This window comes from Peromyscus eremicus, chromosome 2 (genome assembly GCF_949786415.1).
Source record: "Peromyscus eremicus chromosome 2, PerEre_H2_v1, whole genome shotgun sequence".
Lineage (NCBI taxonomy): Eukaryota > Metazoa > Chordata > Mammalia > Rodentia > Cricetidae > Peromyscus > Peromyscus eremicus.
Genome location: NC_081417.1, coordinates 124,409,901 through 124,435,283, shown reverse-complemented (window position 1 = coordinate 124,435,283; position 25,383 = coordinate 124,409,901). Strand labels below are relative to the sequence as shown.

General features: G+C 34.9%; 1 protein-coding gene across 1 annotated transcript in view; it reads right to left on the bottom strand.

Annotated features, from left to right (window-relative positions):
• The window catches only part of Faf1 (Fas associated factor 1), a 335,197-nt gene that overhangs the window by 117,931 nt on the left and 191,883 nt on the right, over positions 1–25,383 (bottom strand). Inside the window, exons 9-12 of the mRNA XM_059254707.1 lie at positions 22,762–22,857; positions 13,456–13,582; positions 12,596–12,659; positions 11,566–11,647 (exon numbers count right to left, since the gene is read on the bottom strand). Coding sequence (XP_059110690.1) covers positions 11,566–11,647; positions 12,596–12,659; positions 13,456–13,582; positions 22,762–22,857 — 369 coding nt within the window. The remainder of the gene's footprint in view (positions 1–11,565; positions 11,648–12,595; positions 12,660–13,455; positions 13,583–22,761; positions 22,858–25,383) is intronic.

Genomic DNA, 25,383 nt, shown 5'->3' with positions numbered 1-25,383 from the left:
CCACTGCCATGTGTCTTAGGTGATTCTAGACCATACTACGTTCACAATATTAACCATCCCAGTACCTAATCTAGCAAATCAATGACTATGAGAACAACTGAGTAGTTTTAAACCATAAACATCAGACTAGCTGATTTATTATAATGATGATACTTGAGCTGAAATTATGAAAGCTGAGATTTAAAATTAGGTGATGAAGAAAAATAGAAAAATGAAGAAAAAAAATCAAAGAAAGAAGTTTGGCAAATGTCTATCAGTGCCAAATCCCAGTTTGCAAGAACTCTTAGCTAGTTTTTTTTTTTAGGTCAATTCAATTATTTATTCATCAAATATTTATTGTATACTTATATGTTCTGTCTTGATCTGGGCATTAATGACAATTTAAGCCCTCACAGAGCTCAAATTTTTATTATTATTTACATATTTTTTAATTAAAGGATAATAACATCACTTTCTCCCTTCACTTTGCTCCCTCAAGCCCCTCCCAAATTCCTTCCCTCCAGCTTCAACAATCAGCTAGGCAAGGTGGTGAAGAACTGTAAGTCCAACACCTAGGAGTTGAAGGGAGAAGGACCAGAGTTTAAGGCCAGCCCCAACTATCCAGCAAGTTTAAGGTCAGCCTCAGTCTCAGTTATATGAAGCCCTGTCAAAAAAAGAAACAAATAACCAAGCAAGCAAGCACATAAAGATTCAAGAGCCATGAGCAGATTGTATTGTGAAACAGATTTCCTTGTTCATCTCAAAGATGATTTCAGAAATGAATTCAGAGATCAATAGGCAGGAACCAAACTCTACAAGTTTCAAAAGAAAATAGCTATCTAAGATGAAGAAATGACAAAATAATGCTTTCTTCTTCTCACCCCTTAAGTAGATGTTAAAATAGCATTCTGAAATGCTAAAGACAGACGCTTTTGAATTTCACCCAGGGAAAGCTGTGATATGGAAATCAAAAAGCAGGGGAGGGGTGAGGAGTAGGGTGTAAAGTAAACCCAAATTTTCTTTATAAAATAAGCTGACAAATGTTCATCAGGTGTAGATTTTCATCAGTTTCCATTGCTCACACTTAATACTTAGGCCATGAATTATCGTGGCTTAAGGCCAACATGTGACTGAAGTACTTTAAATAAGGAAATTAGGGGCTCAAATGTCTAGCTCTTACCAGCAAACTATAGAGAAGTAGGTATGCTTCAGGAAACATGCCAGGTTAGGGGAGGAAGCACAGAGACAAGGAACTACACAGCTTAGGCCACATCAAAGAACTTATCAGTATTACGAAGTGAACACTGGGAAATAGTACCAAGGACTGGAAAAAGAACCTATTAAAACTACTGAAGCTATAGCTCTGTGGTAGAGTGTCTGTCTAAATGAGGCCCTGTTTGATCCTAATACCACCCACACATCTACACTTATAAGGGCAAGCAGGATTTTTCTGATCTGATACTACCTTTTGAGAGGATTAACACTATCTGTAATAAATAATGGCCTGTTAAGTAATCAGTATAATATGACTGTGACATACATACTTTCAAAGGTAGTAGCAAAGATCCCCTGCCTCTACCACAGGGGTTGGGGGAAGGGCAGAGAACTCATAGCCCATAGTCCACATATTTCATTTATTTCAACATTCAAAAGGATGGACAAACTACAGCAGTGAAGAACTGAGGATAAATTAACAATTAATTTCTCATTAAAATATATTAATAATGCATTCTTGCTGAAAAAATCAAAGGAATTACAATGATTTATGTGCAAATATGTTCAGTAGACTTTAAGCTACAACACCATCAAGTACTGTTTGACAGAGAGATTTCAAAGGGGGATATTGTGAATTATAAAGATGAGCTGAATTGAATTACACTGAACTGTAATAACTAATTTCAGTAAAGAAAGGGTTAAGCCTGGGGCCTCACACATGCTAAGTAAGTGCTCTACCAGGGAGCTGTATCCCCAGGCCTCCTGCCTCTACTCCTCCTTTGATTTTGCTTTGCAAGACAGAGTCTAACTATGTAGCTCAGGCTGTACTTGAACTCTTGAATTTCCTGACTCTGAATAGTAGGATTACAGGTGTGCACTGAAATGCCTGGCTCACTAAAACTCTTAGTCACACACTGAATATACACGGTAGAGACTGTTGAAATGCCTGGCTCACTAAAACTCTTAGTCACACACTGAATATACACGGTAGAGACTGTTCGTAGGTCCTAAATGTTTCCATCTTTTCTTAGTGAAGAATCTCTTGTTGTTGTTTGTTTGTTTTATTTTAAGTCAATGTCTGATAACTAAAAAATAAGTTTTCCTTATTTTTTTTTTAATTTTTATTTTTTTAGCACACGTGGCTATCTAAATTCTGAACAATTTAAGGAGAAGTGTTAGCTGGAGTTCCAGCAGTCATCCTGAACGATGACATAACCTGAATCTTGGTAGTAAAAAAAGATAGAACTGAGTTTCAGATTCTGTGATGTGCCACAGAAGACTCATAGACTTAGGGAAAGAAAGAGAAATCTGGATGCTATTTCATTATTAATGTTCATCTTTCAGTTACAAACAACAAAGGCCTATTCTAATTTTTACTTACACACACACACACACACACACACACACACACACACACACGCGCGCGCGCGCGCGCAAAAGGCTTTAGTCATTGAAGAAAATGGTAAGTCTATCAAACTATATTATTAAATCCATGAAATATGAAGACAAGTTACACATTGATGGGTTAGTTCTTTGTCTAGCAGAAAGATTCTCAAAATCTGCTAGTATGTGCTTTACACTTAGGGAATAGGCTGACTGCTCATTGAGGAAGCTCCACGATATAGCTAGTTAGTAAAAAGGAGTCCATTTGCAGAAGGTCAAGCAGGAACACAAAGAAGGCATGGAGGTTATTGCTTGGGGTGACTTTAGCATTTATTTTTCATGCAATGAAGTAGAAAGAATTTTTCTTACTAGCATGTGAACCAGTCAATTTATCCAGAGAAGATTGCGCAGTGGGGTTTGGAATACTATAACAGTCAAGTGTGCATCTATAGAAATGCCATGGGTGACAGATTTATACTTCAGAATCAATATGTGAATCGGATCATAATAAATGGCTTGCCAGTACTAGTTCTCTCTCTTTTGAACATTTTTCATCTATTTACCTACCAATTACACAAAACTGTAATTTTTGAAACATAAAACAGCCACAATAAATATGCTACTATGCACCTTGCTTTTTTCACTTACTATATCTTGAACATCCTTTTACATCAATATCTATAAATGAGCTTTAGTCAGTATTTCACTATAGGAATGTAAAATTAGTTTTTATTGATGGGCATATCAGATATTTCCATTTTTTTGCTATTCAAAAAATGCTTTAATGAACATTTTGTTTACTTCTTTTTTCATAAGTATACACGTCAAAATATTTTTACTACCACAAGAAAAAAATGGTATAGTAGAATGATTTTAATCTGTTTCTTGTATTATTCAACTATGAGAAGTATCTTTTCTTATTTTACATTATTGGTTATCTCTTTTATTTTCTGTAAAGTGCCTTTTTATTCATATTGCTTGTCTATACTACAATTTTCTTTTTCTTGTTTAATTTTTCAATTTCTTCATAAGTATACATTTCAAAGAAATCAGCAATTTGTGGCTATTACAAGATGCATGTATATGGAATGACACAGAAGAGAACATCTGTGAAATTTTGAGACAGAAAGTTTATGAACTACATGGCACTATTATTGTAACATGATTTTAAATCACTCTACATATATACATACACACATTAGTATCCTTGCCTCCCACTTCTCTCTCTCTCTCTAGTCTCTCCTAGAAACTGCTACTATATCACTCATTCCTGTATTATAGCTCCGACAGTGATACTTTCCTCTTCAAAATCTTTCAGTAATTAACCACTGCTTAACAACAGTAACAGCAGTAAAAATTTTTTGCTGGTGTTCATGGATTTCTATGACCTATCTCCCCTAAACATCTCTTTTAGCCCTACTGCTCTCTTACTTTTACCTATGACTAATTGAACAAGTTAACAGATCTTTACTAACATTATATTCAGACAACTTGCCCACTATTCAGGAAACAGATTCATAGTATCAAGGTAGGTTCATTACCAAAGTATTTTCAGCTGAAATTCAAAGAAAATAAAAGTAGGGTACATACATTAGTTTCAAATCCAAATCTGCCGATATCTTTAATGACCACCCACTGAAAGCAAACTAAATCAAAGATGATGAAATCACAATAAACTAGGAAGAAAGTGTTAAACAAGCATGCCATAAAGCTAATGTAGTTTTGATTAATTTAAATACTAACTGTAATATGAACACTCAGATGATTAAAGTTTTAATTAGAATTGATAACTAAGTGGAAGAATTGATGGCATATTCTAAATGGTGCTAATACTCTGTTTAGTAAAAAAAAAAAACAAAAAAAAAAACAGAAAAACCTGCTAATTACAGAACAGCATATGTAGTTGGTATGGCCACATTATTTAAAACATGTTAGCTTCTGTGTTTGTTTCTATCTTCTGTTTTGTTTTTTAAAATTAAACTCTCATGTATGCAAGGCTATTCCTCTCCCCCCTCCCCCAAGGGAATATGTAACACTGTGCATTTATTTACAAGGAGGTTAGAGAAATACATAGAATCTGGACGCCCATGCACCAGGGAGTCACCATTGTCATAATAAATACAGTAATTTTTTTTAATCAAAATAAAAAATAAAAAACTCACTGGATTGGAACAGCTGAGGGTCTATTTTTAAATTCACTATGTATTTAGTATGACTCCTAATCTTCCTGTCTCCACCTCCCAAGAAGTAAGATTACTAGTGCACTACAGCACCAGCCCTTAAACATGTCCCCCTCCTTATTTTTATCAATGAAGAAAAATTGGATCTTGTCAAAGGCCTTTTCTACATACAATGAGAGGATCATGCATTTTTTATCTTTTAGTACGTTTATATAGAAGATTACATTAATCAATTTATATATGTTGAACCATCCCTGCCTCTCTGGGATGAAGCCTACTTGATCATGGTGGATGATCTTTTGATGTGTTGTTGGATTTGGTTTGCAAGTATTTTATTGAATATTTTTGCATCTATGTTCCTAAGAGACAACTGGTCTACAATTCTCTTTGTTGGGTCTTTATGTGGTTTGGGTATCAGGGTAACTGTGGCCTCATAAAATGAATAGGACAATGCTCCTTCTGTTTCTATTTTGTGTAATAGATTGAGGATTATTGGCATCAACTCTTCTTTGAAAATCTGGTAGAATTCTGCACTAAAACTATCTGGCCCTGGGCTTTTTTGGTTGGTAGACTTTTCACTACTACTTTTAGGGGTTATAGGTCTGTTTAAATTGCTTATCTGATCTTCATTTAACTTTGGTAAGTAGTATGTATTGAAAAATTATCCATTTATTTTAGATTTTCTAACTTGGAGGAATACAGGTTTTTAATATACATCCTCCTGATTCTCAGATTTCCTTAGTGTCTGTTGTTAGTTATGTCTTCCTTTTTGTTGCTAATTTTGTTAGTTTGGATATTCTCTCTCCACCTTTTAGTTAACTTCAATAAGGATTTTGCCAATCTTTTGATTTTCTCAAAGAAGCAACTCTTGGTTTCATTGATTCTTTGTGTTTTTGTTTGTTTCTACTTTACTGATTGTAGCCCAAGTTTGAAAATTTCTTACTTTCTACTCCTTTTGCATGTGACTTCTCTTTGTTCTAGAACTTTCAGCTGTGCTATTAAGTTGCTAGAATGAGATCACTTTTTTCTTTTTGTAAGTGCTTAGTGCTAGGGACTTGTCTTTTAGAAACATTCATCATGGCTTGCAACACAATATATAAGGCCAGCTAGCCTTTAACTCACAGAACTCTGCCTGCATCTGTCTTTGCCTCTGAGTGCTAGGATTAAAAAAAAAACAAAAAAAATGTACCACCATGACCAGCACACAACAGCTTTGGGTGTGTGTGTGTGTATTTACTTATGGATATGCACACACATATGTATATAGAAGCCAGAGTTGATGTCTTCTATATTGTTGATGTCAATGTCAATCACGCTCCACCTTAATTCTTAGGACAGAGTCTCTCACTTAACCTGGAGCTCACTGACTTAGCACGGCAAGGTGTCTAATGAGCACCAAGGATCTACCTGTTACCACCTCCTCACTGCCGGAATTACAGATTACACTGTAGTGCCTGGTTTTTATGTGGGTGCTTGAGATGTGAGCTCAGGTTCTAAAGCTTTCCCAGCAAGAACTTTATCAACTGAACCATCTTTTCAGTCCTGATACAGATTTATAGATTTTTAATGATCTCTTTTCAAAAGTAAGCATATTTAATAGTTGCTATTTCCAGGTTCACAATTACACAGTAACTTTTATTTCTAATTAAAATGAATCTATGATTATTATATATACCAAAAAGTATTTATATAATGAGAAAACATTTTTCTAAAAAAAATTATATCAGCATTATAAGTGGGCAGGATGCTATCTTCTCATTTAAAATTGCCATCTAAGACACTGCCCTGCCTTTAAGGAAGTCAAGAGAAATTTAAAAACTTCAATAGAAAAAAAAAAAAAAAACTAAACAAAACAGGCAGACTAGACCTATTTTTCAAAGCATTAAGAAGTCAGTTTGCTTGGTTTTCTCAATGATGGGATGAGGAAAACTCACTAACTAAAGCTGTAACCTCAGAACTGTGCAGAATTAATTTTTTTTTTAAAGATACTAATCAATGATGGCATTTAGATTTCCTTCAGATGGAGGTAGTAGAAATGGTAGCACCTAAAGATTAGCCAATTCTTGAAATTAAATATAATAAAAAGAGATAAAGAAGGCCTGGTAATTCCTGTGGGATGTCCTGTATGCTGTGAATATACGTTGCTATGATTGATTGATAAATAAAATGCTGATTGGCCAGTAGCCAGGGAGGAAGGATAATGTAGGCAGGACAAGGAGAGAGGAGAATTCTGAGAGGTGGAAGGCTGAGGCAGAGAGACGCTTGGAGAGGCATGATGTAAGATACTGGTAAGCCACGAGCCACATAGTAAGGTATAGATTAATAGAAATGGGTTAATTTAAGATATAAGAACAGATAGCAAGCAGCCTGCCACGGCCATACAGTTTATAAGTAATATGAGTCTCTGTGTGTTTACTTGGGGGACGTGAGTGGAAGAGATTTTGTCCTAACTGCTGGCAGGTCAGGACACAGGAAAACTTCAGGTACAGTCATTCTTTAGGGTACATTTTGTGGTATATTATAAGAAAACTCATCAGGGGCAGCAGAAGGAGAGATAGGGAGTTATCAGGAGAATCATCAAAAACTCCCAAAATAATTATGGAGTAGTCAAGTGGTAACTCTTTGGAAAACTTCATTAATACTGAGTCCACTGATCTTCCCAGTTTTATACCTGCAATGTAACTCTAACTAAGACTTTGGTTTTTTGTCCCAGTAAAATCAAGTTGGTTATTGTTTTCTCATTTTAATCTTCTATTGGCATATTTTTTTGTTGTTGTTGTTTTCAAGACAGGGTTTCAATATGTAGCTCTGGCTGTCCTAGAAGACACTCTGTAGACCAGGCTGTCCTCGAACTCATAGAGATCCACCACCTGCCTCTGCCTTCCAAGTGCTGGGATTAAAAGTGTGCGCTACCACTACCCAACTGACGTAACTTTCCAGAATATTGTTATCTGCCCAAGTATTTTTATATTCTAAGATTCTAGTCAGAGCTGGGTGTACTGCCACATGGCTGCAATCTCAGCTAAAGTAGGAGGCTCTCAAGTGTGAGATCTGCCTAGATTACAATGTGAGAGTCCCAACTCACTAACTCTTAAGAATCAGATTAGAGATATCTCAGAGGTAACTGTTCTCATTGCTTCTAAGTCACATTATACAATACAGATCTGTTTATATTGTCTTATCTTACTGGCTAACCTCTGAATTGTTAGAGCAAGGAAATATATGTATACCACACACTAAGTAGACATGTGATAAATACTTATAACTCTTAACTGAATGACCATCTTTCATATTTAAAAGCAAGAAAGGTTATAAAACTGATGAAGGCATTATCAGAAGTGAGAAGAAATGTAAGAATCCATAATAAACTGGATGTGCTTTAGCCAGTACTAAAGTCCTTAAGAATAGGCAGAAGAACCGTGAGCACTCTCACCAACAAGTGCTCTCAAATGAAATCAGCTGGAAGCAGTTTTCATTAAGATGGATTGAATGTGGCATCGTGAGAAACACTTTATCAAATGTAGTGTTTTACTTAGTGATTAACTATATACCAGTTGATGAAGCTCCCTAAATCCTTTGTAATCCCACCACTCCAATAAACATTTAATGAGTATATAAGTTCAAAAAGCCTAGTAGAGGATTTAAACCTCCAATCTTGTTTTTATTTACTCTTGGAACTCAATTTCTCAATTCAAGTGAAGAAAGCTGGTGCTTGAGGCTCATCTGTTGCCCTGGTAAAATTAATGTGCCTTCTAAGTTTAAATTAAACATGATATTTAAGATGAAAGAAATTTAGGCAAAGTGCCACAGTAACTAAAAGTCACACTTGCTTTAAAATGTCTGAACACTAGCGAATTGTTTTTTTTAAAAATGATTGAGAAATTAAAATAAACGATTTGTCCTAACTTGGAGATGTGAAATCTGAAAAAGAAAGGTGGTCTTTCGTAACTGAGTCCTACAACACAGTAGAAAGCAGAGATGTCTGCACGTGATGGTGCAACACAAACCCTACTTGCTTGTGTTGGAACGCATTAACTCATTTGGCTTTTACTATTTACTACTGATGTAGCTCTGGATAAGCCAGACCATTTTTTCTGAGTTTCCTCATCTTTAAAATGTGAATATAAATACTAAATGTCCCCATCTCACTAGTTTATTACAGTGTTCAGGAAAATGACTTATACTAATATCACAGAAATATGAAGCAGTATTACTATTCCCATATTGTACTCAACAAGTAAGTTGGGCAGTAGCATCTGTCTGAACTCTTAGCAGTTGGGAGGTGGAAGCAGGATGATTGGGAGTTCAAAACAAGTCTAGGCTTCCTGCCACCCCCCAAAATAAAACTTATTTGATGACTGTAAAAAGTGTACTGACTTAGATTATTTTGAACAATTTGACCACTATGTGGTTTTTCTTTAGCTCCAAGAAATGTAATAAACTATCCATTAACTATAAATTGGAAAAGGGAAGCGAACAAAGAAAAAAGACCTAGTTGAGTAAGAAGGAAAGAATAAAAACAATTTAGCAGTTGTGAGAGGTGAGTAAATTCTGATATGATTCTAAGAAGCAAAACATGTATTCTATGTTTCAATGATTTGCCACTGCTAAAACCTAGACACTAATAAAAGCAAATGATCAATTGTTTCATTAGAATATCTAGGAGTTAATAAACAAGAGCTTATATCCCTCTGGAGATTATCAGTCTGAATAAATCTACACGACAATTTAATAAAAGTTCTTTTGTTGGCAATAAACACCATATTTAAACATCTGCATTTAAAGCCGTAATATGTTAGGTATAAATAGAAACTTAAAATGAAACTGAGAAAGTATCTATGCTTACTAGGGAACAGAAATTTTGAAATTATTATTAGTCTTATTTTAAGTGATAACCATATTATGGTTAAGCAGGAGAGTCTCACTGTTATGCAAAATGCATTCTTAAGTTCTTAGGGGAATAATTTGGTTTCAAATGGTTTCATCAAAACCTAACAAATATATAAGATATCCTAAATATTTGTTTCTGTGAAGTTTAAGTTTTTAAACTCCAAAAGCTTAATTATTATAAACAATAAAAGTCTGCATTAAATTTTAATTTTTTGTTGATTAAAAATAATGTTTTGTATGTATGGGCTGGGCATCAAAACCAGGACCTCATGTATGCTAAGCACATACTCTACAAGTAAGTTACATCCTTAGCTCTAAATAATGCAGTTTTCATTATTTTCTGCTCCAGTTAGTATTTTCCACTTTTAATCTGAGACATTAAAATAAAAATTCATCATAAAAATGTACTGATCAAAGCTGGGGAGATGGCTGTGCAAATATGAGTTTGATCCCTGGCATTCTGTAAAAATGCTGAGGACTTAGCCTGGAATCCCTGTGACAGGAAGGCAGAGAGAAGGGGCTCTCTGAATCATCTCTTTGTCCAGAGTATCCATATAATAGTATTGCATATAGTGCCTACCCACTGGTAATTTACCAGCTATCTTGGTCAGAAGCTGGACTGTCATTGCACTGCAGTGCTTGTCTTCAAGTAACCCTTATTTTATTTCATGATGATCCCTAAAGAGCAAGAGAAAGATGCTACTTGTAAAAATGTGTTGTAAAGTGTATCCTTTAAGTAAAGAGGTGAACAGATAATATTTTGAGAGACAAACATATGTTTACCTAACTTTTATTGCTGAATATTGCTATAATTGTTTTATTTTGTCATTAGCTAAAAGGCATCTAATATGGGTGCTGGGACCCAAACTCTATTCTTCTGCAAGAGCTGTCAGTATACATTAACTGTGGAGTGATCTCTCCAATTCTTATTAGTTGCTTTAATCTATTAGGATTCCTAATATATTTATAAATTAGAATTAAATGGGAGTGGGAGAAACTGGTTTAAGACCAGCTTAGGCCACAAGAGTAAGTTGAGGGCAGTTTGGTAGTTTAGTGAGAGCCTTCAAGATAAAAGTTAAAGGGATGGGTGTTGCCGAGGCTACAGCACAGTCACAGAACTCTTGCTAAGTATACAGGAAGTAGGCTCAATTCACAGTATAGCACAAACAAAATCCCTCAAATCCTCAAAACACAAATAAAAACTCCATGGCAAAACAAGAACAACCCCACCCCCACCCCACCGCCACCTCCAAAAAACCTGCCATCTCACCATAGAACTGAATGTATAAGTAGCTATTATGCAAAATGATTGGGATAGAAGTGTGGTGGCATATTTTTAGTTCTTTCAGACTTTGGAATATTTGAATAATCTTTATTGTTTGAATGTCCCTAACTCAAATAATTGGAAATTCACTGCATTTGAGGATCATGTGGCTTGAAACAGTTTTGTACTTTGGAGCAATCTAGATTATGATTTTTAGGCTAGGGATGCTGAACCTGTATACTTGGTACTACAAGGTTTTAGTGATGCACTGGAGGTGTTAGAATGCAGTTTTCACAGTTGAATTGGGACTACTTAAAGGGAATAAGCACTTTGGGAAAGGATTGAGGACAAATTTCTATCAGGAAATGTTCACTCATATAACCAACAACAATATCAACATATAGTCTGGTTCCTTGTAAACATGTCCACCAGCCCCCTATGCCCCAGGTTACAAGTCCTTCTGCAAAGGCTACAGGTGACATTATATAATGCACCAATGGAAAGGAGCGTCTTGGTGAAAATAAGGTTGGTAGATGAATGGAAACAAAATCAGGACTTCAATCTCAACACTGTAAGAAATATAAATATTGCCTCACACCAAGTGGTAAACCAATACAGTACAATCTTAATATGAATCTATGAGACTGGACTTACGTCTCGGGCTTTCACATAGAAGGCCTCTTGAAAAGCAGCTTCTAATGAGCCAATAAGAAATACAGGATGGCAGTCACCATATCTATAGGAAAAAATATGTATATTAACAAAGAAGTGTTTGAAATTCATACGAAAGTCTCACAATTGAATCAATGATTGGTAAGCAAATGTTGCAACTAATATCTAGAACAAACCAAACAACGAATCACTTCCTTTAATGCCTGAATGAGATTTGTAAATTTAAAAATTCTTCTTGTTCTGTACCAATATGCTAGAAAACTGGAATTTTTAACAATGAGCTAATATCAATTTAGTAAGTATTATGAAACCATGTCACAAGAAGTACTTCTTGGCTACTTAATTTCATCGGATTTTGGACTTACATTAATTTTTTCTCATTTTAACTCATTTATTTGGGAATTCTACCATAGAAAAATGATTCTTCTTCCACATTATAGTGTTGCCAGAAAAAAAATCATTAAAATAAGAATATCATTTATATCAAATTGAAAATTAAATAGTAAGTCTCTTTAAACACCTCAGTAGACTACAAAATATATTAAAAAAACTTCCTGGAAGTCTTAAAAGAAATGCTAAAGAATCAAAAAACAAAAGTTAAAAGAAAATTTCACTTACATTTAAATTTTAATTAACTTTTAATTTGATATTGTGTAAGTGATTTTTGTTTTTCCTAGGATATACTAAAAACTAGTATGATATATATCCTAGTCCTTTGAGGAACATAAGACAGTATAGAAGTGATCTATTATTAAACTGAATACATTTCTGCATTACCACAAATGGTTTATTAGTTACATCACATGGAACAGTACGTGTTTCTCTATTAATACTGTATGATTGATAAATAAATCCTTTGAATGCTTCAGGATATATATATATATGTGTGTGTGTATATCTCTATATATACACACACACATATATATATGTATATATAAAATTAAAATTGCACCAAAAAAAATCACAGTAGTATAAGAGAACATCAATTTTATAGTTAATATCCTAACCCTACCTTGAGGAAAACTCTGCTGTAAATTGTAATAAGGCATCTCCTTCATTTTCTGCGTTTTCTGGCACTAAAAAACAAACAAAAGAAAAAACAAAAACAAAAAAAACAAAACAAATAGACACAAAAAACAAACCACATAACATCTAATCCCACATATAAGAAATATATTTAATCAATAAAGAGGAAATAAAATTAAGTTTAGCTTCTGTGATATATCTGATGGGATAATTTAACATACATTAGAAGATTTCATCAAGCAGAATAAAAAGAATCTTTTTACTAACTGGAAAAATGCCAACTTTATATAAATATCAATTTCTGTCAAAAGGAGCCCCCTAATTTTACAGAGTGAATAGTCCACTTAAGGAATTACTTTATAAGTCATTTTGCATATAGCATCCTTTATTATTCTCTAACATACATCTCATAAGTGAAAATGAGAAAGATGGCACATATATTCTACTTTTTTCCTTCTTAAAATGGATACCAACAATGAATAACAAGGTAATATTACTATTCTTCGCACTGACATCGCTGACAAGTGGGAAACAAGTACTAGCAACACAAAGTACAGCTGTTTGTCAACCAACTTCTAAGATACAAGCAAACAGAACTGAACTGATCATACACTGAAATGTTATCCTACACATACTTTTGGTCATTTTTACTAGTGCTTTGGAAATTTGGAGGCTTAGTAAAACCAAAACTCAAGACTCTGGTTCTAATAAAGCATGTCTACCTCTTATGTTTTACCTCTCTAAACTTAAAAGGTCAGGAAGGAATTTTTAAGTCCCAATTTTTTCTAAGTTTAATACTAGAAGGGAGAATTGTAATGCTGGTCCCAAAAAGTTACAAATACTCACTCATTGGAGATTTTCTCAGGGCAGAGGATGCCATGCCAAATACTTCTCCATCATCCACTCCAAATTCTGAAGCATCTTCAAAGTCATCTCCATCACTATCACTAACCATATGAACATCCGTGCTTTGCTATTTAAGGAAAGTCCTGATTAGATTCAGATTGCCGTAACATATAAAATTCTAAAGTTATGTAATTGCAATAAGACAAAAACTTTATCAAGTAAGAAATCATCTACTAAAGTCAAGCTTAATATTTTTCATTTTAAAGCTCACAAACATTTCTAAACTTGTTATGAAACCTGTAGTCCAAACACAGGAGACTAACAAAATAAAAGACAGTTATAAGCTCAACAAAGATAGAAATTCCTGTGATATCTCTAGTGTACAGTATGTAAATAAGTGCCCAGTAAATTAGGAAACAGATACAACTAAAAACATCAGAGACAAACTTAAGCTATGAGTCTCTCAAAAAGCTAACACTACTGTCTATACCTGGCAAACAGGAACAAGATAGCATTCAAGCTTGTCATTTTTTTCTTACTGCTGTAAACCTCAGTAAGACAGACATCAGTGTCCTAGCATTATAGTGTCACTAGGAGATACATAAAATACACATCTATGAAATGTCAATGTAAATTTCATACTGGACATGAACTATAATAGCATGTTTTAATTCAATAAGCTTTTATTGAGAATTTACTACGTGACTAATACTGATAAACATACCCTACTTATTCTTTATTAGCAACATATTGAAGTTTAAGGTATTAAAAATATCAGTTTCAAAATACAAATTTGGCTGTTATTCTCTAGATTAAGATAGTATTATAAAATATTAAGATTTAAAACCTTTGAACTGGGTTATGAGTTTCAATAAATGTTCAAGCCCTGGCTGAGATAAGAGTCCAAGCAAAGCATCTGTCTAAATGACAATCCTATGTTCAACAAATTGCGCACAAACACTACTTAGTAAAGTGAATTTCTTTATTTTTCAAGGTAAGGTTTCTTTCTGTAACAGCACTGGCTGTCTTGAAACTCTCTTTGTAGAGACCAGGCTGGCTTAAAACTCACAGAGATTCACCTGCCTCTGCCTCCTTAGTGCTGGGATTAAAAGGTGTGCACCACCACACCTGGCAGTAAATGAATTTTTACCTTCTAAAATATGGTGCTATGTAATTAAGTTATAAAAATACAGAAAATAGGTGACCATTTAGTCTGTGCAGAAGAGCATAACTTAAGAATAAGTGCTTACCAAAAAAAAAAAAAAAAAGATTGTGTGTGTGTGTGTGTGTGTGTGTGTGTGTGTGTGTGTGTATGTATGTATGCGTTCAAGTGCTACTGCATGTGCATGGAGGTCAGAGGACAAATTTCAGTTTTACATATAATCCTAATCTTAACTTTAGAATTTTGTCCTACAGAGTGAAGATTTCCTCCTGGTTTAACATATTTTACATTTTAAAAATTCAAAACCCTTTCTCACCTAAAAAAATCTTATTTATCTATTTATTTGTGTGTGTGTGCACAAGCATGTGCCACAGTGCACCATGTGGAGGTCAGACAACAAACTGGAAGTGAGCTACCTCCCTCTCATGTGGGTTCTATGGATGGAACTCAAGTTTTCAGACTTGCTTTCAAAAGCCTATATCCTCTGACCCTCCTGCCCATTTAAAAGCAATACACTAAGATGAATATCTTGTATAAGATCAGCAGTTCTCAACCTCTGGGTCACAACCCCTTTGGTGGGGGGGCAAATGACCCTTTCACAGGGGTAGACTAAGACCATCTGCATATCATATAATTACATTACGATTCATAACAGCAGCAAAATTACAGTTATGAAGTAATAACAAAAATAATTTTGTGGCTGGAGGTTGCCACAACATGAGGAATTGTATTAGAGGGTCAAGCAGTAGGAAGGTTGAGAACCACTATGTAAGAGTCAGTCAACTCGCCTTGCACAGCCTTGGTGCAGTGCAGAGGGGCTTGGACCTGCCTAGGCTCAGTGTGCCAGGCTCTGCTGACTCCCCATGGTAGACCTTGATTTGGGGGATGTGGGGAAGTGGGGTGGCTTGGGAGGGAGGGCTGGGGGGTGGTAGGAGGGAAGAGAAGGGATTGTGGGTGGTATGTAGAGTGAGTAGAAATTTTCTTAATAAAGAAAAATGGAAAAAAGAAAAGAGTCAGTCAACTATCTGTAACATGAAGGTGCCTTTAACTTTGAGGCTTGAAGAGCAAGGCTCAAAATCTGTAAGGTACACTGTATGCTCCTTTTCAGGGTCTAGTGAGGTTCACAGGCAAGAAGGAAGACACCAAGGAACAAAGGGCAAAAATAGGAGTATGGAATATCCTATATGTACTGCTTTCCCTTCTTTTTTTTTTTTTACTTCCTTTCTCTTATTGTCCTATATCTATTATGTTTCTCCAAATGGAGATTTCAAATACTACTTCCTATAACAACAGAGCCTCACTTCATAAACAATGATTTTAAGTTTCTCTATGACACAGTATTTAGTTTTTATACAAAGCATGGATTCCCTTAGAATCCTAGAAAATGAAATCATACAACTACAACCTCTTTGAATGGAGGTATCTAAAAGCCAATTTTATTGAAAAAAAAGTATATTTCAAATATGAATTATTGAAGTATCTGCAAGAATGAGCTACTTAATTATGTATAAGGAACTACCAATCTCTTCACATTTTCTTAGCAGCTACCTAACACGTTAGGAAAATCTTTTTTCTAAAAAATGAGATAAACAATCTCCCCCCACTTAATGTTTGCTGATAAAAACAGATAATCTTTTGGTGTCCATTATGGTTGCACTAAAATCCTTTAAATCTTGATAATCCATTAATTTGACTTTTAAAACAGCTAAGAAAATTTTACATTCTGTTGTGGCTACTCCATTCACTTGTTCACTTTGCAAACCCCCACTATGCTCTCTGGACTTTTAAAAGATAATAAGCTATGTATGACCCTCCAGCAGCGCTGTATGATTTATGCAGACAATTATGATGCTGAGCATTAAGTGTTATAACACATACATTTCAAGGATAGTACCTGGATCAAGAAAAACTTCCTAGAGGAGATGATAGCCAAACTGTTTGAAATAAAAATTTAGAAGTAATGCTTAGCATTAAAACGAAAAGAAGTCATTTGCAATATGATATGGTACATAGCCCTAATTCAACTGATTTTAAATTCTAGCTTCTTTGGTTGGTAGTGGGATTTTTTTCTCTCCACAGTTACTATTTTAAGGTAAATGTAATTTTTAAAAGTTAACCTTTAAAAATAAGTGTATACAGATAATTATAGATCTTGCCTCATCTAAAAATCACAAAACAAACAAACAACAACAACAACAAAAATTCCTTGGAACAGAACAGAATGGCATAGTGTTCATCTATGTCAGAGTTTCCACCCTTTTTGACATTCCTCTGTACAGACATTCTGCTCTTTACCTTTTCAACTACCTATCATCGGGTACTTAAGTTCCTTCTACATTTTAGCTATTCTGAATAACACTGTTGTGATTATGAAAGTACAAAATCTGAGGCCATGCTTTTGACTCTTTTGGGTATATAGCCAAAAGTAGAATTGCTGGGGGTGTGGGGGAGAGGTAATGGCAATTTTAATTTTTAATCTTTTGAGAAAATATACCACATTGTTTTCTGTGGTTGCTGTACCATTTAACACCTTCACCAACAGTTTACAAAGATTCCAAATCATCTACCCATTTGCCAACACTTAGTATTTTCTTCTTTTTAAAACTTTTCTTTTTGCTGTAATAACAAAGCTGCATTTCCCTAATTGTTAGAGATGCTGAGCATTTTTCATGTTCTTATTGGAAATTTGTTTTCATTCTTTAGAGAATTCCATTTTTAAATCCTTTGCACAGTAAACAACACTTGATAAATAACAACTATGAATATTTATCAGGTATAATATGAATTACTTCTTTGTTTTTGAAACAAGAGTCTCAGATAGCCCAAGCTGGTCTCAATATGTAACTAATGACGACCCTGAACTCCTGATCCTCTCATCTTCACCTCCCAAGTGCTGGGATAACACACATGTGCCACTAAGACAGGTTTTCCTGTTCTGATACGTATTATCTTATAGAATAATTAAAACAAACTATAATCATGAATTCATTAGTTATATTTTATGGTATGAGTAAAAAAAACCTCACTGTTGCATGATTTTTAAAATACACAAACATTGTAATTAGCTACAGTCAATACAATGTGAAACAGATATCTCTACTAAATAAACATTATACACTTTAACCAAAATGTCATCATTCCCCAATCTATGTAGCCTCTGGAAGCTACTAAGGTACTATACTTTAAAGAGTTTGAGTTTTCTTGTTATGACATGCAAATGGGATTATAGAGTATTTACTTATAACTTGTTTATTTTTCTCGGTAAATGTTCTTCAAGTACACTAGTGTGGAAAATCAAAGTATTTCCTTCATTTTAAAGGCCAAACAGTTTTCTAGCATGTGTTTTATACACAAACACACACACACATACAAATACACACATCGTCTTTAGTCATTCGTTTATTGATAGATACTTATGTTACTTCCTGTCTTGGCTATTGTGAATGTATCTCTTTGATGTACTGATTTCATCTGTTCTGCATAAATTCCTGGAAGTTGGATTGCTAGGACACATGACAGTTTCTTTTTTTAAAAAAACCTCTTCACTGTTTTCCATAATCATTGTATCAATTTACAGTCCTACCAGCAGTGTGCAGAATTTCCTTTTTCCACATTTTCAGTAGAAGTTGTTAGAACTACTAGAGCTCAGTAGCAGAACATTCTCCTAAAGCCCATGTGCCAAATGCTTAGGCCTACAGAATGACAGAAACTTTATGACAGGGGCAGAAGCTTTTTACTTTGATGTAATTTCACCACCCTATTTTTCACATCTGTAGCCTATGCTATTCAGGTTCAATTCAAAATATTGCCCAGACCAATTTGGAAAGATTTCCCCATTATTTTTTCTAGCAGTTTTCTATTTTTTTTTGGGGGGGGGGGTCTTATGTTTAAGGCTTCTTCTTGTTGATGTTTTAGATAGTTTATTTTGGGAGAATTCTAAGACAGTGTCTATTTAAAGTCCAGGATGGCCTACAACTTGCTATATAGCCCAGGGTAGGTCTCAAATTTGAATTCTTCCTACCTCCACCTACCAAGTGCTGGCATGGTAAGTGTGTAATATGTTAAAACTTTTTATCCTTTTCTGGTTGATTTCTATATATGGTTTGAGGCTAGTGTGTAATTTCATTCTTCATTTAGAAGATACAGTCCTTTTCCCATTGCATAACCTTGTAATCTTTGTCAGGAATCAACAGAATTATGTAAACTCATGAGATCATTTCTAAGTGCTTGAATGTATCCATGTAGTATGTATCTGTTGGAATGCTAGGACAGGACTGTTTGATTTGAATTTATTATTATTATTATTATTTTATTTATTTATTTTTGGTTTTTTCAAGACAGGGTTTCTCTGTGTAGCTTTGCGCCTTTCCTGGAACTCGCTTGGTAGCCCAGGCTGGCCTCGAACTCACAGAGATCCGCCTGCCTCTGCCTCCCGAGTGCTGGGATTAAAGGCGTGCGCCACCACCGCCCGGCCCTCGAATTTATTTTTTAGTGAAGGAGGGATGTTGAGACAGGGTCTCATGCAGCCTAAGCTGGCTATGAACTCATTATGCAGGTGAGGCTACCCTTGAAGTCCTGACCTTCCTGCTTCTATTTTCCAAGTGATTGGATGAAAGGCATGAGCATTCCAAGACAATTATTGTATATAGTAGCATTATTATGTATATTGAAATCATGTTGTAAGATTTATTCAGCTTTTTTCTCTTTGTGCCAGATTACTTGGCTATTTGAGGACTTCTGTGGTTCTATAAAATTAGTGTGTGCTTGTGTCTGTGTATGGAAGACACAATATTTTGGTTGAAATTGCTTTGAATCTATATAACATTTTGGGTACTACAGACATATTAACAACATTTTTTAGAATCTATAAGCATGGAATATTTTATCATTTACTTGTGTTTTCTTCAATTTCTTTCAATATTTTTTAGATGGACAGATTTTTCAACTCCTTTATTCTTTTTTTTTTTTTTTTTTTGGTTTTTCGAGACAGGGTTTCTCTGTGTAGCTTTGCGCCTTTCCTGGAACTCACATGGTAGCTCAGGCTGGCCTCGAACTCACAGAGATTCGCCTGGCTCTGCCTCCCAAGAATTTGTTTCTACATGTAACTATACAAATTTATAGCTGCTGTAAATGAGATCATCTTCATGACTTCTGTTTTGAGTAGTTCATCATGGGTGCTGATTTTATAAGCTGCAGCTTTACTGAATTTACTTATTCTCACATTTTTGTTTTTTTCTCCTCTTTGGGGAGGAGGGTGAGATATTTAGAATTTTCCAGGTATGAGGTCATGTCTTCAGCAAACTCAGACTATTTATTTTCTATTTGGACAACTTTTATTTTTTTATTTTCCTTAATTGCTCTATGTTGAACAGAAGCAGTAACATGTGTCTTAAGCATAAACAAAAATTTTGCTACTTTTTAACCACTAGTATGATGTTGGCTGCATGTTCTTGCTGAGGTTATTTTCTTCTACACATGAACGTCCATGGCAATAATTATAAGGTATTTGCCTTTTATTCTTTTAATGAAGTGTATCACAATTATTAACCTGATGGTTTGAGGTCAGGAACAAATTCTACTCAATAATGGTGGACAACCCTTCTAATGTGCTGATGAATTTGGTGTTCTAGGATTTTTGCATCTGTAGGTACCAAGAGCATTGGCATATAATTTTCTTGACTTGTCCTTTTCTGGGTTTTGCATAATAATAATGTTATTATAATAAAATAGGTTTGGAGGATTATTTCTTCTTTAATATTCTTAAACGCTTAAAAGATATAGGTATTATTAGTTCGTGACATGTTTGATATAATTCAGTAGTGAAACTACTGAGAGTTGAGCTTTTTTTGTCAGGAAACTTTTTTTATAATTCAATCTCCTTATTGGTCTGTTAATTATTGGTCTGTTCAGAATTTCTTTTCTTTATCATTCAGTATTGGTAGACTCTGCATTTCTAGGAATTGAGTTATTTCTTGTGGACTAGACAATCTGTTTGGATATACATGTTCGAAGGACAACAGCCCTAAGTGATCCATGAGAACATGTTCCAGGATATTCAGTGGATGACTAAACTCTTAAATGGTACCAAACATATATATTTATGTTTTCCCCCTAAATAGCTATACATAAACTTAATGTCATTTCCAACTTAACTAAGCATTTATTGTGTGCTATTATTGCAGCATAGAATCAAAACTTAATGAATTTCTATTATCCCTTTTATGGTTTTGTGAAAATAAGATCCATTTCCATTGTAGATCTTCAAAATCACAGCATAAAGTCTATATAGCTGTTGGGTTGTTTTGTTTTGTTTTCCTTACAAGTAAAAGTTTTTACCTTTTCCCCTGAAGCAGTGGTTCTCAGCCCCCAACCATAAAATTATTTTCATTGCTAATTCATCACTGTAATTTTGCTACAGTTATGAATCGTAATGTAAATATCTGATATGCAGATGATCTTAGACGACTCCTGTGAAAGGGTCATCCAATACCACCCAGGGGTCATGACCCAGAGATTCAGAACCACTGCCATAAAGGAATCACTGTAGAGTTTCTTTTCTTCTGTTAGCTCAATTTGATTTAAAATGTAGTACAAATTCAGTGTCTCTCAGGAGCTAGAGAGATGGCTCAGACCCTAGTTGCAGTCACATGGCAGCTTACAACTTCCTGTAATTCCAGTCCTAGTGGATCAAACACCCTCTTCCAGCCTCCACAGCCACTGCATGCACATGGTGCACAGACATGCATGCAGACAAAATACTCATAAACATAAAATAAAAATAATGAAAAAAATTTTAAAGCTTTCAAATTTAGTGCCTCCTCAAGGACTTTAGTTCTGGATAATCTATCTATTAAGCTGTCCCTAACACTGCCATACTGTAGCTTGTTTTTCTTTGATTTTGGTAAAATGTCTACTTTATACATTTAGTATTCCAATATCGGGTGTGTGTATATATGTTATATCCTTTTAAAAATCACAATGACTTCACAGTATGTAATAGGAAGTTACTGAATGCTATGAATATCCTTCTGTATGCTGTGAATGTGTGTTACTCTGATTGGTTGATAAATAAAATGCTGATTGGCCAGTAGCCAGGCAGGAAGTATAGGCGGGATAAGCAGACAAGGAGAATTCTGCGAAGAGGAAGGCTGAGTCAGGAGTTGCCAGACAGAGCGAGAGGAAGCAAGATGACAAGGCAGAACTGAAAAAAGGTACCAAACTACATGGCTAATCATAAATAAGAATTATGGGTTGATTTAAGTGTAAGAGCTAGTCAGTAATAAGCCTGAGCTAATGGCCAAGCAGTTATAATTAATATAAGCCTCTGTGTGTTTACTTAGGGGATGCTAGTGGGAGAGATCTGTCCTGAACACCGGCTGGCCAGGACACAGGAAAACTTCCAGCTGCAACTGAACATCTTAAAACATTACATCACAATACTTATGCTTTCTTTCCCATCCTTTTAACCAAGATCAAAGTTAGGCATAGAAATATTAACCAGCTACAACTGAACATCTTAAAACACTAAATCATAATACTCATGCTTTCTTTCCCATCCTTTTAACCAAGATCAAAGTTAGGCATAGAAATATTATCTATAAACATAGTACAGAATTAAAACAATGCCTTTTACTATCTATGGCCCATATAGACAAAAAGGTACAAAGTAAAACAAAGACAATCCATCTCATCTGCTCCTTGATATTGTTCTACAGGGTCTATGTGTACTGCTATCAATGAATTAATGATTTATCACCTTTGACTTTGAATATCTTGGTGTTAAGTATAATACTGTCATCCTATAAGTTACAGAAACTTGAGGCTCAATCCCAATAAAATGCACTCAATTATGTATGTTTAAAAAAAAATCCCCTTGTTAAATTGGTAGTTCTGTGTAAAAATCATCTAACCAACAATCTGCCTGAATTCTGTATGTTGAAATGTGAAACTAACAGAACTAGAAACACTTTAGTAATAATAATCTTGCATGGAGAGTATGTGCCTTAAAAATTTGACTGAGATATCATTCATGATACATTAACTTTACCAATTCATTGCTATGGGAGAAAAAGAAAGAACAGGAAGTGGGCAGGTGAGTGGAGGATCTGTGCTTTTGTTCAGTGAACGCTGGCAAACAGGCTCACCTCTTCTGATTGCTCACGGGTCTGTACAGGTGAAGTTCTTCTTCCCACAGTAAGTCGATGGCAGGGATAAGAGAGCCCTGATTCCGCAAGACACATCTGCAGAAAGTAGAATGTATCATTTTAAACAAAATGCAACCATCTTTCATAAAAGGATTTTTATATTATTATTTTTTGTGTAATTTTTGGAGCTAGATTAGAAAGCTTACTCTATTAGCCTAGGTATTACATTACCAAGAAGACTTGGAAATTCTGAAACTTTCCCACACACAAGATATTGTGGTAAGCCACGTATGATGGCACACACCTCTAATCCCAGCAGCTGGGAAGCAGAGGCAGGTGGATCTCTGTGAGTTCAAGGACACCATGGTCTACATTGTAAGCTCCAGGATAGCCAGGACTACATAGACACACACACACACACACACACACACTCTCTCTCTCTCTCTCTCTCTCTCTCTCTCTCTCTCAAAAAACACACAAAACAAAACAAAAACAAAAACAAAACAAAACAAAAAACATTGTGGTAGTTATGACTAAGTTTCATTAGACAGATAGGGGAAACCAGAAATTCTACATAAAACCAAATTATAAATACTTCCCCTCAGTGTAGGGGAATGAATACGGTAGTATTCATTCACAGAATAAAACCCCAGTGTCCTAGTTTTCAGGGTAGTAAGGAGTTATGGAAGAATATCTGCCAAAGGCAATGCTGTTTTTATTTTACCACACAGTTACAACGTTGTTTATAAATCAATACTAACACACAAGTTTAAGGATTATAAGGGCTTATGAACCTAAAATGCATTGAGAAGAACTTACTTGGTTTACATTCTGTTTACAATCCTTATTATCTTTGTAATCTAAAACACTATCCAAATAATCTATCTTGCTTAGCAAAAACAATTAAGTAACATATATTTATGTCTATTAAAGCTTATAGTATGTCTGATAGTAAATAAAATAAATTTTGAAGTTTAAATTGAAATTGGGCAAAAAAGAAATGACTGTTTTGAGTTTCATAAGTATCAATTAACTTCCTAAGGAAATAGATTCAAAGAAAATGAACTTAAAAAATTTATATCTGTTTCAGGATTAGTATGAAGGAAATACCAGGGAAAAGTGTAACTTCAAAGAAGCGTGCTTAACAAAGCAATTTTACATGCCAACAGTTTGTGATGATTATCAGTAACATTTTTATACCATTATAGTGCATGCTACATATGATTTATTCTGTAACAGTATTTCATTTCATTTCATTCTCATGTTATTATAGTTAACTCCTGTGTCTACAGATTATTTATATTTTATGTCATTTTAACTATGTGGAAGAATTAAAGCATGGTGGCACACATTGTAATTCAAATTCTGAGGGAGTTGGTAAGGGGGAAAAATGTCCTCTTCAGGCTTCTGTGTGCTATGTAGGCACATGATACACACTTATTTGCAGGAAAAACACTCATACATATAAAATAAAAATTCTTAAAAACAAAACAAAACAATGCTTAAGACTGGAGGGGGAGCTTAGTGGAGAGCATGTGCTCAGCATGCTTGATTTCCATCACTCAAATCAATAAAGCTGTTAAACAACCAAAATAAGGTGTGTGAGCCCTAGGCAAATTAAAAGGCACACATGTATTTAATGACATAAGTCAAACTTTCTTTTATTATTAAAAACAAAATATGGTATCCTTCACACACTGAAAATATCTTTTGGGAACTTTGGAGAGGTGTGAATTAATGTGACTTAAAGTGAAGGAATCCAAATATCTACAAATTAATAAATTTATAGGTAGCAGACAATAATGGGTGAAGCAAAACTAGAATCATACATGTTTAAACAGTCTAATTATTTTAAGGCAAATATTGGAATGGAAAATACAGACTTCACATAAATACCCAAGTATGCTTAGTCACATGTGATGTGTGCTGACATACATGAAACGTGCTGATAAAAGTCACAAGTTTAGCCAGCCCTGATGACACACATCTTTAATACCAGTATTTGGTGTGGTGGTATTGTGTTCCCCAAAATATTGTGCACTCTAATAAACTTATCTAGGGTCAGAGAACAGAACAGCCACAATATTAAACATAGAGGTTAGACAGTGGTAGCACATGCCTTTAATCCTAGCATTCCAGAGGCAGAGATCCGCCTGGATCTCTGTGAGTTCAAGGCCACACTGGAAACAGCCAAGCACGGTGACTCACGCCTTTAATCCCAGGAAGTAATGGCAGGAGGCAGAAAGGTATTTAAGGTTTGAGGACGAGGAACTATAGCCTGGTTAAACTTTTAGGCTTCTGAGCAGCACAGTTCACCCGAGAGGCATCCAGTCTGAGGAAACAGGACCAGCTGAGGAATTGGCAAGGTGAGGTAGCTGTGGCTTGTTCTGCTTCTCTGATCTTCCAGCATTCACCCCAATACCTGGCACTGGGTTTGTTTTTATTAATAAGACCTTTTAAGATTCATGCTACAACTTGGGAGGCAGAGGCAGGTGTATGTCTGTGAGTTTGAGGGAAACTTGGCCTTTCCATTATCACAGATGAAAAGACTTAAATAGGTTCCAAAATACCAACCTAGAGGGTTTAGGAATACAGCTTGGTTGGTAGAGTATTTGTCTAGTA